The sequence below is a fragment of the Micropterus dolomieu genome, linkage group LG23, assembly GCF_021292245.1.
Source record: "Micropterus dolomieu isolate WLL.071019.BEF.003 ecotype Adirondacks linkage group LG23, ASM2129224v1, whole genome shotgun sequence".
Taxonomy (NCBI): Eukaryota; Metazoa; Chordata; class Actinopteri; order Centrarchiformes; family Centrarchidae; genus Micropterus; species Micropterus dolomieu.
In genome coordinates, this window is record NC_060172.1 from 14,311,773 (window position 1) to 14,326,314 (window position 14,542).

General features: G+C 40.1%; 1 protein-coding gene across 9 annotated transcripts in view; it reads right to left on the reverse strand.

Annotated features, from left to right (window-relative positions):
• Positions 1-14,542, reverse strand: part of rapgef6 (Rap guanine nucleotide exchange factor (GEF) 6) — a 163,382-nt gene that overhangs the window by 84,069 nt on the left and 64,771 nt on the right. For 6 of the 9 annotated variants that reach the window (XM_046040627.1, XM_046040626.1, XM_046040630.1 and 3 more), the window contains 3 exons: positions 12,902-12,971; positions 4,509-4,652; positions 2,991-3,008 (listed from right to left, as the gene is read on the reverse strand). In XM_046040627.1, the coding sequence (XP_045896583.1) occupies positions 2,991-3,008; positions 4,509-4,652; positions 12,902-12,971 (232 nt within the window). Of the gene's footprint in view, positions 1-2,990; positions 3,009-4,508; positions 5,025-12,901; positions 12,972-14,542 lie in introns of those variants that run through there. The other 3 variants (XM_046040629.1, XM_046040632.1, XM_046040628.1) reach the window with 3 other exon arrangements.

Here is a 14,542-nt window from a genome sequence, read left to right on the forward strand (position 1 = left end):
CTCTAGTGTCTTTGGACAGCTCTTTGGTCTTGGCCATGTTAGTAGTTGGATTCTTACTGATTGTATGGGGTGGACAGGTGTCTTTATGCAGCTAACGACCTCAAACAGGTGCATCTAGGCAGACTAACAGGTCTTTGAGAGTCAGAATTCTAGCTGATAGACAGGTGTTCAAATACTTATTTGCAGCTGTATCATACAAATAAATAGTTAAAAAAATCATACATTGTGATTTCTGGATTATTTTTTTTAGATTATGTCTCTCACAGTGGACATGCACCTACGATGACAATTTCAGACCCCTCCATGATTTCTAAGTGGGGGAACTTGCAAAATAGCAGGGTGTTCAAATACTCATTTTCCTCACTGTATAACACAAAAGGCTTCTTATAGCAACAAATTAACCCTGCGCTTGGATCACTAAAACAGCTTAACATCACTCTTTGCTGATTTTTTTTTTGTGTTCTGCATACTGAACTATTGTGTGCAGATGGCTGAACTTGCATCATGTTAAATTAATGATCCTGGGGTGCCATGGAGCACCCTGGCTGTAAAAAGACCTTAGAGCAGGTTTCCCCTGCAAGACAAATGAGGTGATGTGTTCATCTATCTAGGCTTGTGCAGTGAGAGAAAGACAGTAACCCAGTGAGGCATCTGATGTCTTAATGAAGTGACTTTTTCTGTGTCTGTGTGCGCGTCTGTGTGTGCGCGTCTGTGTGTGCGCGTCTGTGTGTGCGCGTCTGTGTGTGCGCGTCTGTGTTATGAGTCTGAGCCATTAGTGAATCCCAGTGGTCTGTACGGTAGTGAGAGAATGCACAGGATCTTCTGTCTCTCGGCCCACTGGAAGAGGAATCAGGTTTCTGGATCAGTAGGAATCAATCACAACCACAGTCATCACGGAAGAATAAAAAGTAAAATAAAATAATTAAATAAAACTTGATCTAATCAGCAGTTTGTCTTTCTCTGCCTCTAAATTGAGAAAAATGCATCCAGTAGAGGAGATTGACCGATTATTGGGCCGATATCTGGCATTTTGAGATAATCATTGAGAAGCATTGGCCTGATACCTGCACTTACGAGGCCAATGTATCTCTCTAATAAAGGCAGGATTGTGTGTGTTTGTATTTTGATTATGTAGAGAACCGTTCATCCAATCAACCTCATACTTGTGTGTTGCTGCAGAGCCAAAGGAGTCGCATTTGACACATCCAGAATTAATAAACTTTAAATAAACTACAGTGCAACGTGAGCTGCTTTGCTCTGTACGCTCGTGGGGGTGGGGCTTATATGCTCCAATGTGGTAGTGAGTTGTTAGTCATCACGCAGGTTTTATATACGTTAAACGAATGTGTTGCAACTGAGTTGTAAGTGTTTTATGAAGTTCCAAGGAAGCGCTGAATAACTAGCAGTATGTCCACCATAGTCGTGTTGTTTCTGTGCTGTAGGTGAAACCAATGTGAGACGCACATTTTAAACAATCTAAAAAGCGCAGGGAGGCGTCACATCGGCCCCTGTGAACGGGCACTGCACTGGTCATCTTAAATGCCAGCACATCTCATCTAAAACCATTACTGAAATCTACTGCATAACCCAATGTATTTTTCTATTTCATTCATTAATAAAAATTCCATCTAAAACATCATGGTACTGGCTAAGATAATCATGTAAACAGTTCTCTTTGAGTGTGTGAGTGTGTGTACCATGCACTCATTACCACGTTATCACAAATGAGCAACCCCCTAAGATACACTGAAAAAAGTCAAGAAGAATCAAACTCAGTGTCTTCTACAAAAACAATGGTTTTATGACTTTTTAAATGTATTTTGCTGCTTGACCCAGTTATTTACCCTGTTGTTTTATTAATTGCAGCTCAATCAATTAATAAATCAATCACTTCTTCAGAGAGTATTTCAGAGAACAAACGTACCTTCCTCCCCACACAGAAGAACGAACTTGAAATTCAAAAGTCTGCACAAACTGAACTCCGATTCAGAGACGGGTTTCAGAAAATGTCTCTTTGTGATTTTTGCAGAGACATACTAACATTCAGACATTTAGTCAGATGTAAAAGTTCCACATTTTACTACAAGGTTATTTCATTGTTGCGCGACTTTAGAGAATTTAGAGAAGAAAGGTCCGGCACGTAGCAGGTTGCAAAACCAGAATTATGTGTTACAATATTGATGGGGGTTTTTGGGTCCATTTTCTCAGTACATTGCTATGTCATTATATATTCTTGTTTTGTTTATTATTTATTTCTTAACTCTTTACAAATTTATTTATTTATTTATTTTTTTTTTTTTTTTTACACATACTCGTACTAAATTTTTAAAATAATTTCTATTGTGCCATCCTGGACCAATGCAGCATGTCACAGATTGTACTTCTATATGTGATTAAAAAAATCTGAACTATAAACCCTATAAACCTGAAGTTATTTAATGGCAATGTGGGGGGTACTGTTGGCACTATGTATCACTGAACCACCAACAGCACACTAGATGGTCCGAGACATAGCGGTCCTGGTGTCATGAAACTCAATTCAATCAAATTCCATGTGCCAGTAATGTTCTGACCTGAATCTGAAACCTAAAAACTGTGCCGTCGACTGTCATCTCAAACCTGTCTCTGTCCTGTCAGGTTTTAATGTCAAAATTGAATGCCTTTTCCTCCATTTGTTAACCAGTCAGTTGTTGTTGTTGTTCCCAGCATGCATCTGTTTATTCCACAGTTAGCCCTCTTCCTATCTGCCACCCACAGTGTCATGTGCACGTGTGTGGCAGCCTCAGAATTACCCGCTTTTCCCAACACTGCCTGTTTCTAAACAACAGGTGCCTGTACCAGGGGTGACTCACATACACACAACACACACACACGCACGGCAGACACATCAACAGAAAAAAAAACCCCTGATTGATGTGAAAATACTGCAAGAGGTTGGAGCAGAGATAGATCTAAATGTTAGGAAAGATTCACTTTGTATTCCCTCCTACCTGGTTACTGACATAATCCTGAAGACAGAAGACATCCACAGAAACATAGAGGAGAGAAAGAAACAAGATCAAGTCAGAAAGGGACAGCACGCATGTGTGATGAGAGTAAAATAGGTAAAGTCTAGCTCATCATAATCTAATCTATATATTCTCATTTAATAAAAGAAAAGTGAGCATGTCAAGGGCCCCATTCATTCACTTAATCACCAGAGTATAATGCATGTCATAGCACAGTGATTTCTTACATTAGAGATGTTTTCTTTTTTGCCAAATGTGTCTCTAGCTCACCCTGCTCTACAATCTAACGTAATTCCCTGAATTTCCAGGACATTTGCACTGTACCACTTGTTTTTGTGCTATGCTATCACACCAGAGTGGTTAGCCTTTTCAAAATGAATGCAGTCACAAAAAAGGAATGTGGCGGGATGTGGCAAAACTGAGGGCTAGAAATATAATTTTAAAAAGTGGAACAATCACCGAGGGACTACAGAGGCACGTAGGGTCAGTAGAGGACACTTTAATCTCTCATTTAAGCCCCTTTGTTAACACTCCCAGGGAGCTTGGCATTTGATGGGAAAAGTGTGTATGTGAGCTTTAAGTGCGGAAGGGGTGTGTGTGTGTGTGTGTGTGTGTGTGTGTGTGTGTGTGTGTGTGTGTGTGTGTGTGTGTGTGTGTGTGTGTGTGTGTGTGTGTGTGTGTGTGTGTGTGTGTGTGTGTGTGTGTGTGTGTGTGTCCAAGCGTGGCTTCTGGTGATTAGTCAAAACTGTAACTGAAACACTGTTGGCCCCAGTGATCCTATCAGAGGGAGTGAAACTCAACCTCATACAAAGAACACACACACAGTTTAAGTACTTTTCTTACTCAGGCAAAACTCCTGACAGAATATCAAGCAGAATAAAATGAGACTTACTTTGGTTCTACCTTCAAAATCCCCTTTTTATTGTATCAGATATGTAGGTGACACAATATTTTGTCATTTGCCTTCTCTCTGGGCACTCAAAGACATTGACAAGAACATTCAGTTCCACTGGGCAATAAATATAATCTGTCACAAAGCTTTTCCACCCGGTTCCACCTTTATTTTGCCAACAAGCACTTCATCTTCTTAATCATGTATTTAATCTAACAGCAAATGCAAAACTTTAATGAGACTGAACAGATCACATGTAGCCCATGCACTAGTAGTAAGTATGATTTACGTCCGTTAAGACCGGATGTGAGCAGGTTTCAGAAAATGAGATCTTTAAAAACTCTACCAAGAACAGGCTATTACTGAAAAATATAAAACCTAACCAGCTATGTATGTTCAGTAAAATCAAATGTTAAGGGGCGTAAAATGTTACTGTGTTTGGATAAGCTCATAGAATAAAAGTTGCTTCCTGTTTTATATGAATCTAAAAGTAAACAGGCAGTGCAAAAACAACATTGTGCAGTCAAACAACACCACCTCTCACAAGATCTGACATTAATAAGAGGGTTTGCATTATCTTCTGCTGCTAGTGATGGCGTTACCCCTACCGTGTTGTAGCCCGCGGGTTCTTGGCCGTCTGTGATGACTTCCCGCTCTCCCCTGGGGTTGACCCTCCTGAAGCGGCGCCTAGACCTCCGTTGGGATCCCTCTCTCTGCAGGAAACTGTCGTCCCCCTCGCTGCCGTTATCCACCTGCAATACAGAGTGAACACCTTCCTCAGAACAGCAGCTTCTACGGGAACCTTCAGGTGTGTGGGGACACCTGGAAGACTGATCCTCACTGTATGAGACCTGAGAGCACAGCTCAGAGTTCGAATTTGTAAATTCCAAGTTCTGGATCTCAATTTCTGATTTCTGGATCTTATAATCAAAGATTTGGGTCTTAAGTTCCTTTAGATTCTGAAAGTCTAAGTTGTGATCCTTGAACGTGTTCCCATCCTTTTTCTGTGGCTCTGCTTCATGCCCTGGAGCTTCTGGGATCTGGTCCTGCTCTTCTGCTGGCTCCTGGTTGAACATCCAGTTCTTCCAGAGCGCAGAGAGTCGGTGCCAGCGGAGCACACTCATCTGGCCTGAAGGACGGGATTAGAACCAAACATAAAAGCAGGAAATACCAACGAGAGGGGAGAAAAAAAAACAGCAACAGGGAAATACTTCTATACAAAAGATGAATAGAAGTATTGCGTCCAAATTTTTAAAAATGTCCAAAATCCTGAGGGATCCCGCAACATTACTTCCTTTGGGGCAAGCATCCAGATCAAAAGAAAGAAAAGAACCAAATTAAGTGAACAAACAAATGCATCGACAATGAGGACCCCCCCCAAAAAAAAGAACGGTTGTCGCTCAGATTTGGCCAGTGTTGTCCTCTGAGAGCAGGAGAGTTCAAGGTAAAGTTCAGCTGCTCAACACATTGCATACTGACAGAATCTCTCACATGCTTGCTTGTTCTCTCTCTCTCTCTCTCTCTCGCTGTCTGACACGCGCACAGGGCATACACTGAGCCCCTAGTTTCCTCCAGGAAACCGTAAATACACAAATATCCTCGCCAGTCAGAAAAAAAACACCACTGCACAGCACACAGATTCCGGCCAAACAATGCGTTCCCCGCAGGCTTTTTGCGCCTGTTGTTGCAGGAGGAATTTGTTTTCTTTCTCAATTGCATAATGTTAAGTATGTCAATAGCCTTATTATGCCAGTAATGAACATATGTATCAAAAAAATAAATAAAAAAATAAAAAAGTTACCCTGCCTTGACAGGACAGACTTTGCTTTTACAAGCCACTTGTTTAATTTTCTTACCTTGCGTTAACTTTTTCAAAAATGACATTTTCTTACAGCTGAATGTTTTATAATTGATATTTAGTATTTCTGCTCTATCTAGCATCTAACTACACAAGCCAACTAGATATTCCAACTTTAATCCTTGTTATATCTCAAAATGTTAAAAGAGTACTGCACCGATTAACCATTGCACTTTTATAACACTGTTGAACAAACATTGTACAGTTTGAGAAAGAATTTGTTGGCACACAAAGTATAACAACATTTATACAGTTATAAGTTATAAAAGATTAAAAAAAAAAAAAAAAATTCACTTACAATGTGGTAATGTGCTTATTATGGAAGAGGAAGGTTTTTGTAAGTCACCATTGTGTGTTTTCCACCCCCAAGACCTCAGATCAGTCATGTGTGTTCACAGAGGTCTTAACAATACAGACCCATGATTAGCCACAAAGAGTTATGAGCAGATATGAGTACTGTGTTTGTGTGCTTGTGTTGAGAGGACAGCAGAAGACCATGAGCTGATAGGACACTACAACACCCATTATACCTAAAAACCATGAAAATACTAGTATTATATTTCTCAAACTTCACAGAGCTGTTTGATTGAAGGCAATCTAGCACATCGATAAGACAACAGCTTTAAAATAAAAAAACTAAGCGAGAATGTGGACCAAAAGATTTTCTGTCACAGTTAAAATGGGACTCCATAGCCGCTGCGGGGTGAAATTGGACAAAAAAATACTTGAGGGAGTTCTGCTGTAATATACAGAATAACTACTGTATTGTGGGTAGTTTAGCTGTAATGGACTCTGAAACAACTGCATGAGGGATAGTTGAGCTATAAAATTCCAAATAATAGTTGTAAAAGTAGCCAGAATTGGTATCAATGAGTCCCTTCTTACAGCAAAACAATGTCCTTGTTTTAACGAGCCTCATGAGACTGACAGCCTGAAGGTTATACACATGAATTTCTGCAGGGGAAGGTTAGAAATGTACCAGGCTTTCAAGTCTATCCTGTGACCATATAGCCATCTTTTTGTCTCACTGCATATGTGCTCCTGTGGCTGCTTGACTGAGTATAACCCCGATCTATCCTGTGACTACCATTGAGAACTCTTGCTCTTGCCTTTATGTACTGGTGGTCATGGCTATAATGTGATCATATTTCCTGTTTCCACTGTCCATTTAAGTGTGTGTGTGTGACTAACGACCCATCTACTCATCTGTCAGTTTATAGTCCTTTCTCTGTCTATCTGATGGTTTGCCTGCCAGAGTGCATCACGCCCTTTTGCCAACTTTCCTTTTCTCCATTCATTTCTTGCTCCCCTCTTCCCACTACTTCCTTCTTTCCTTCCCCTCAATTCCCACCACAAACAACCCCCTCCCCCACACCCACTCAAAAACAACCCCACCCTGTCAGTCTGTGAATGTCACTCCTGTCTATCCTCTAACCAGAGTCATGACACTGCCACAAATTACACTCCCTCTACTATTCCCATGGCCCTAATTAGCTGATTGGCTGCAATGCAATGTGACTAGACCACAGTCCCTCTGCTCTTGTGTGTTTATGCATTTATCTGGAAGTTTGTGTGTGCCGGCCTGTTCACTTTTATTTGTGTTTGTCATTTTTAGTCCTCTGTGTCATAGTGGTTATTCAAGAATTCCTCCAATTTTTATTTTTGAAGGAATCATTGATGATAAGCACTCACTGCTGAGGTGCTTTCCCAAAATCATTCATCACTCAACCAGTGCTACGTGACTTTTTTTGGATTTGGGAAAAGATGTGCCACTGTTCTTTCTGTCTATTACCATTCAAGCTCACTACCCAGGTTTTATCTTATTTATTTCAAACAAGCAGCTGCCAGAAACCTAACACGTATTATCTACTGTGCATCTGAAGGATTTTCCCAGGAAAGTCTCATCTGAAAGCAAATATAAAAGCTTTCATTCACTGGGTGTTGGTTGAATTGCAACTGCAATAAATATCTGATAAAAGTGGGATTTTTACTTTATCTAGACATGTTGCAGATTGATATGCAGGGATAATCCGCTTGCACCAATAGATCATATAGACACAAGCGGCACTTAATCAGATTAATATCAGGAGTGAAATCACTGAAAAAGAAGAACATGAAGAGGACCATGTGACATCCAACCTGCTTTTGAAGCTAGAAACTGTTGAAAACGTTCTGTCCACGGTCACAAAATGTATTGAAGAAGCAGCTATGTTTTGGTCAGGCATTAAAAAATCCTAAAATAATAATTCAATAATCAATCAAATGCTCACATATGTCAAAGTATATATCTGAAACAAAAGCGAGAATGTGTTATAGCCCGTGTAAGACAACGTTATTTCTAAAAGATGCTTTCTTCCATCTACCTTTCCGTCCAAAAATTAAACACCTCCCATTAGTCCTTGACAGAGATGTGTTGTCACAACCTCCTGGGAAAAACAAGCCAAGCAGTGTAATAACTACAGGGTGTTTAAGACTAATTTAGCTATTGAAAAAAATGATGTTTTTGGCTCAGCTCTGTGTACAGCGCAAAGTTGTCTAAATTTAGATGAGGCAGTAATAATCGTCCAATTTCAAAGATGAGATATTTACTCGACCATGTTACTACACCATGTACTTTGTTTGACAAGAGATCAAGCTGACGAGTTTTATTATATGTTAGCTTGTCCTGGTTTAACATATTAGTTAAACAGTTGCAGCTGGCCTCATCAACAAGGCACTCTTATCCTACCCCATGGACATTATATGTTCATTATGCACTCATAGGTTTATCCTGCACAGCAGACACCACTCATGTCATTAACCTAATTTTGTACGTGTGCATCTCCATCTGCCTATTTGCACATTTTCTTTATAAAATGAACATTTGCACATTCCTTATTCAAAATGTTGTATATCTAATTATTTTATTTGTGTTGCACCACAACACAAAGGCAAATTACTTATGTATGTGAAAACCTGGCAATACACCTGTCCATGTACCTTATTGAGGGGTCATTGTAGAATTAAGTCTGAAGTGGAGTAGGACTCCATTAGTTGGCAGCTCCTGCTTCAGCACATTGTACTTTTTATTTATTTTTTTATTTTTTTATTTACTTCCTATAAGTCTGATACTTCAAAAGACCCACCCTCTTCTGCTGTGCTGCGGCTGGTAGAAGCAAAACAGACCATAAAAAAGGTGGACAAGGCAAGGATATGCTTGGATGTTAACAATAACAGCTTCCATGTACTCTCATTTCCTAGTTCTCAGACGAAAATACAAACCCTTGAGACAGACAAGTCCCTATGTATAGACAGACCGAAAACACTGCATATTCTCCCATAGACTCTAATCAGCTGATCCACTTTGTCTTTTTCTAGAACTCACCTCTTTCCTCCATCACCACCAACAGCTCTCTCTACTCTCCCAGGACCACACACACACACACACACACACACACACACACACACACACACACAGGATGGTTTACAGGCAAGTTTAATTCAAACCAATTTTATTCCCTCATTTTGTCTTTTTTTTTTATTCAAACTGAGTGCATCTTTTGTTCCCCAGGCAACTGAGTCAACTGAGGCTGTTGGCTCTTTTCTTGCAATGCCCAACTTCACATTCACACAAGAATACCTGGAATCAGTATGATTCAGTACCACCACTCCTTTTTACTGTGGCAATAGCCTCTGAATGGACCCACAGGGGTAGTTTAGGATTAAGTGCCTTACGGAGAGGGCACCTTGTGATTATAAACCTTTTTCATTGAGGGAATTTTCCAGGAAAATTATGTTCAATGTCCTTAGGACTGTTGGGGTGGAGTCTGCAGCCCTGAATGTTTCTGACCGGTCAAAGCCTCATGAAGTTAGTTTATAAAACAATGTTTTTCATTGTATAGTTCATGCGTATAATATTAAAGGAAAAGTTCGACATTTAGGGAAATCTGCTTATTCGCTTTCTTGCCAAGAGTTACACGAGAAGATCAAGACCACTCTCATGTACAGTAAAATATGAATCTACTGCCAGCAGCTGGCTAACTTGGCTTAGCTCAAAGACTGGAAACAGAGGGAAACAGCTAGCCTAGTCTGTTTAAAGATGACATAATCCACACGATGGACATGACGAGAAGTGCACGGCCACACGAAAAATCGTATGCATCGAGTGTGACACTTGTGGGATGCTATGTCACGATAGCCTATCAGCACTGAGACTCCGTCGCAGGCGGCTTTCCAGAATGTTGTGTGTAGAGGATAGGGACAGAGCCTCTGCTCGCCGAGAAACAGCTGTTGAGCAACATGGATCTCTGGAGGAGGGTGGCGGGGGTAGTGCTGGAGCTTTTGAACAAATAAACACCTGCAGTTGGACTGGATTCTGAACTGACGACTGAGTCATTTAATGGCAGGAGGAGTTTTTATTAAATTAACTTTTCACCGTGTTTAGGGTGGTGATGGCGCATAGATAAGATGCTTGCCTTTGGTGTGGGAGACCTGGGTTCAATTCCCACTGTGAGACATTCACCATTGTGTCCCTGAGCAAGACACTTAACCCCTAGTTGCTCCCGAGGCACACGACCTCTGAGATGTATAGCAATTGTAAGTCGCTTTGGATAAAAGCGTCAGCTAAATGAATAAATGTAAATGTTTACGGCACCCACTGTTCTTATTGTAGCCCCCAGAGCTCTGTGGGACTACTTCATATTTATACAGATTCGACAAAATAGAGATTGCTTGGAGAAAAGTAAGCGAGAAAGTTGAAGAAAGTAAGTTCAGAAAATTAATCTGTTACTTGATTTCAGCTATTGTTGTACTTGGAATAGTATGAAATACTATGTAAGAAGTTAACATAGCCCTAATCGATCCAAATTCCATTTGTTTATTCCATCTCAAAAGAGAAAGTGTTAAATCAACAACACATAAAACCACATGTAATTAACAATTTACATTTTTTACTGTGAAAGCAGCCATTTTCAGTTGTAGTGACATGCCAATATTATCAAATGTCAACAAAAATTGAATACAGTAAATTCATGCAGTTTCAGTTTTCAAGTTGCTGCAAGAAATCTATATTTCTGTTTTTCAGCTGGAGAGGAAACATAACTTCCTGAAACTCAGGGGATTTTTCCCAGTGAAGAACAGCCTGAGGCGCTAAATATAAATACTTTCAGAACAAAACTGTTTCAAAAAAGTTTGTGTTACAACAAGAAGAGATAAGGGGTGGGAAGACTGACACTAATTTATATGAAAATCTTGCAAATTATTTCCTCAGTTTTAACTGAACAGAGTGACAGTCTGTCTAAGGGTGATAAGGTTTTGTCATTATTCCCCTGGCTACAGTAATGACTATTATGTAAGCCTGACATAGCAACAGAAATCTCAGAGTTTCTTAGAAAATAATTAATTAAATTCAGTACAAAAAACTTGCAGGGGACTTCCTTTAACATCTAAGACTCACTCACTGTTACAGGTCGTGGATAATGGACAGGTAATGATCAAGAAGCCACAAGGTCAAATCTGTTTTATATTCCCTATTCATCAACAGTAGAACTGTCTGTGTAAAACTTTACTGCTTATCCTGTCTTATCCTCTCTGATCCCTCTAGTCCCTCAGACACAGAGACACAGGGGCGGGAAGATAGGCGAGCAGGAAGGACATTCAGGGAAGAGACTGAGAGGGGGACAAAGACGTTGTAAGCACTGCGACCTTGTGGAAGCTGACAGAAACATATTAGATTTATATATGTAAATGTATGTAATAATGTATATGCAAATTATGGCATGATAAACTTAAATTGAAAGAGAACTTTCAGATATTCTCTCAAGGAAGGAGGAAGGAAAGGTTTTACCAGTAACCATACAGATGTCCAGTCTGTGCTGGTGGTCTATGTACTTGGAAGGAACTTCACTGGAAGAGGGAAGTTATAGACAGGACATGACACCACTATGATTAACAAACTGGGTTTGAAAAACAGAAAATAGTTCCTTTAAGCACCCTCTCACAAAAGCTCCCACTAGATTAAGGGAAGGATGAGACACCGTTTTCAAACAGCTGGTTTTGGAAAAGTTCCTCTGAGATACTAGTCCAAGGAAAGGCAGTTCTCAACCTTAAAGCCTTTTCTCTCATAAAAATGAAACGTGAAATACTTCTATTAAACATACAGGTAATCCCACATTTGTAACTTGTCCCTCAACCACATTCTAAACATTCTGTTTCTTGGAAGTGGTCAGAATTATTTTATCTGAGCTTCTTATCAAGGCATTCTGTGCTACCAGTAATTCTCGGCAGCTTGTAGACATTAGTATCAGTTCCTGGTCCGTTTATACTGTTAAAAAAATAAAAATATAAAAAAACAGTGAGAGATGCTTGTGACCTGGTTTCACTCTTCAGGAAATTATTTCCCCTGTTCCAGAAACTCCTGCAGCTCAAACTGGACTTCAAAAACAAGTTTAGGACTGACTAACTCTAGTAGAAACATAAACAGACTTAAAGACACTTGCTAGCAAGGCAACATTAAGGCATCAATGCAACACTCTCTGTAGGACTTGGTGTTTTGGAGTTTTGTTGCCTTTATTTAATAGGTTACAGTGTAGACATGAAATGTGGGAAGAGAGAAAGGGGTATGGCTGCTGTCATACTGTATGGTATGCATCTCAACCATTATACAACCAGAAACTACACAGTCACTCAATATCTGATGACGGGAATATGCAATTTTCTGGTCCTCAAATCCCAACTTTCCAAATGTCATAATCTATGTTTGGGCCATTATGTGAATCCTTCTATATTTTCAAATGTTTCTGGGCTGATCATTGCTACATTAAGTACCGCTACATTTACTTAATGGCAAATGTTTTGGCAAAAAATTGTGCCAATAAAGCTCATTTGATTTTTGAGGACAGAGATACAGCGCATACAGAGATATGGTGGGGGGGGAGAACAGACATGGGATGAGACAGACAGGAAGAGGGAGAGAGATGAAAGAACGGAAGAAAAAGGATGAGCAAGACAGGAGTACGGGGGGGGGAAAGGGTGGCACAGACATCAAATAAAGAGGAGAAAACCAGGAATAATATCAAAAAGGACAGAGATGGGAGAGGTGGGAGGATAAAAGGGGAGGTGCTTGGGAGAGAGACAAAGACAGAGAGAGGCAGCATCTCTACTCACCACAATCATTTCTGACGGCTCCAAAGTGATGCATTCACAGCCTCGTCTGCCCCCCAGCTGCTTGCCAAAACTGTAGAGAGAGCGCACAAAATAAGTGTTAAAACAAACCAAAGGCAAAGAGAAGACAATTCTCACACACTGACAGAGGCAACAAATGTAGTCAATCACAATCACCCACCCACAGATGAACACCAGACTTTTAAAACTACTGAATGGCAGTAATTGCCTAAATCAAAACTGAGATGTCCTGGCATTAAATGATACAAAGGGTTCGTGTAGATACGGTATGTCTTTACACTTTGAGAAGTAACATCAGTTTGGTTTGATGTGTATCAGTAACTGTCTGCTTACCTGAGGATTGGCTCTACATTCAGACATTTGGTAAAAACTCCCTGACTTATCTAATGGCCATGTTTTCCACTTGTCCATTCGCATATCACAAATTTGACTGAATGAATGTGAGTTGGGGCAGGTGACACACATAAGAAAGCGAGTAAGTGGCTATAATTTTTCTATCAAACTGTTGAATAATACACATTTTTAAGATGCCCTGAAGAGATACTTTCAGAAAAGCATTACCACCGATATTTTAAGATATTTTTAAAGCAGTTTCAAACAGATCTTTATAAAACCTTTAATACATGTGAGAGACACACACTAGTTTTAAGACAAACAAGGATGTAGACGTTTTACTAAGATGCCTAACATTGGCTGCCAGCATACACCAGTCTGTGACACAGCTCTGTTGGTGTTACAGTCGAACCATCAGTTTGAGGTAAAGGCCTAATCGCTGAAAGAAATGAGAGTGTAAATCACTAAGCCTTCATGGTCAACACCTCAACGTGACTGTACACTGTCTCCAGGGACAAACACGATCCGTGCTTAGCCAACTTTGATCGCCCAACAAATACAATCCTTAGTATTCTCTCAGTTTCCTGATGGCAGCTAACTCGTACTGACATTCATCATTCAAATTAATAGGTACAACTGAGCGCAAACATTTCAGTTTGCATGACTGACCAAACGTACTTGTATTTTTTGACTTATGGGAAATGTGTTAGGATTAAAAACCTTTGGCACAATATGCTACCACAGCACAAGATAACATAACAAAGAGATTCTTTGGATTTTATGAAACTATCAATAAAGCTAATTTCTGCAGCTTGTTTAGTGTCACAAATGAGAACGAGAAATTATCAAACCGTCAACATAAACACAAGTTTCACTGCAGCTGCTCAGAGAACTTAACACACGGAACTTCTAAATGTCAAGCTGCCTCATTCACAAGAACCACTTTAAACTGGCCAAGATCAGAATCAAACAATGTGACTCTTTGTCTGCAGGCCTCACAGGTTTGGCTCTGGTGGCTAGGCTGCTGGCTGTCCCCTGATAAGCAGGAGGAGAGCAGCTGATGCTGTGGTGAGGACTTGTGGGTCAGTCTGCTCTACACTTGTCACATGGAGACTGATATGTTCGTTAAGGATGTGTTCGGTGACAGTAAAAACCCTTTGTGACGATTATCTCTGTCAGCCTTCCTCCGTACAGCCCCAGTATGAAGCTTACAGAAACAAAACATGTTGCAAATGTTTTTTTAAACTTTCCAAACTCGTAAAGCCAGAACAAAGAGTGTGGGTTTAACCT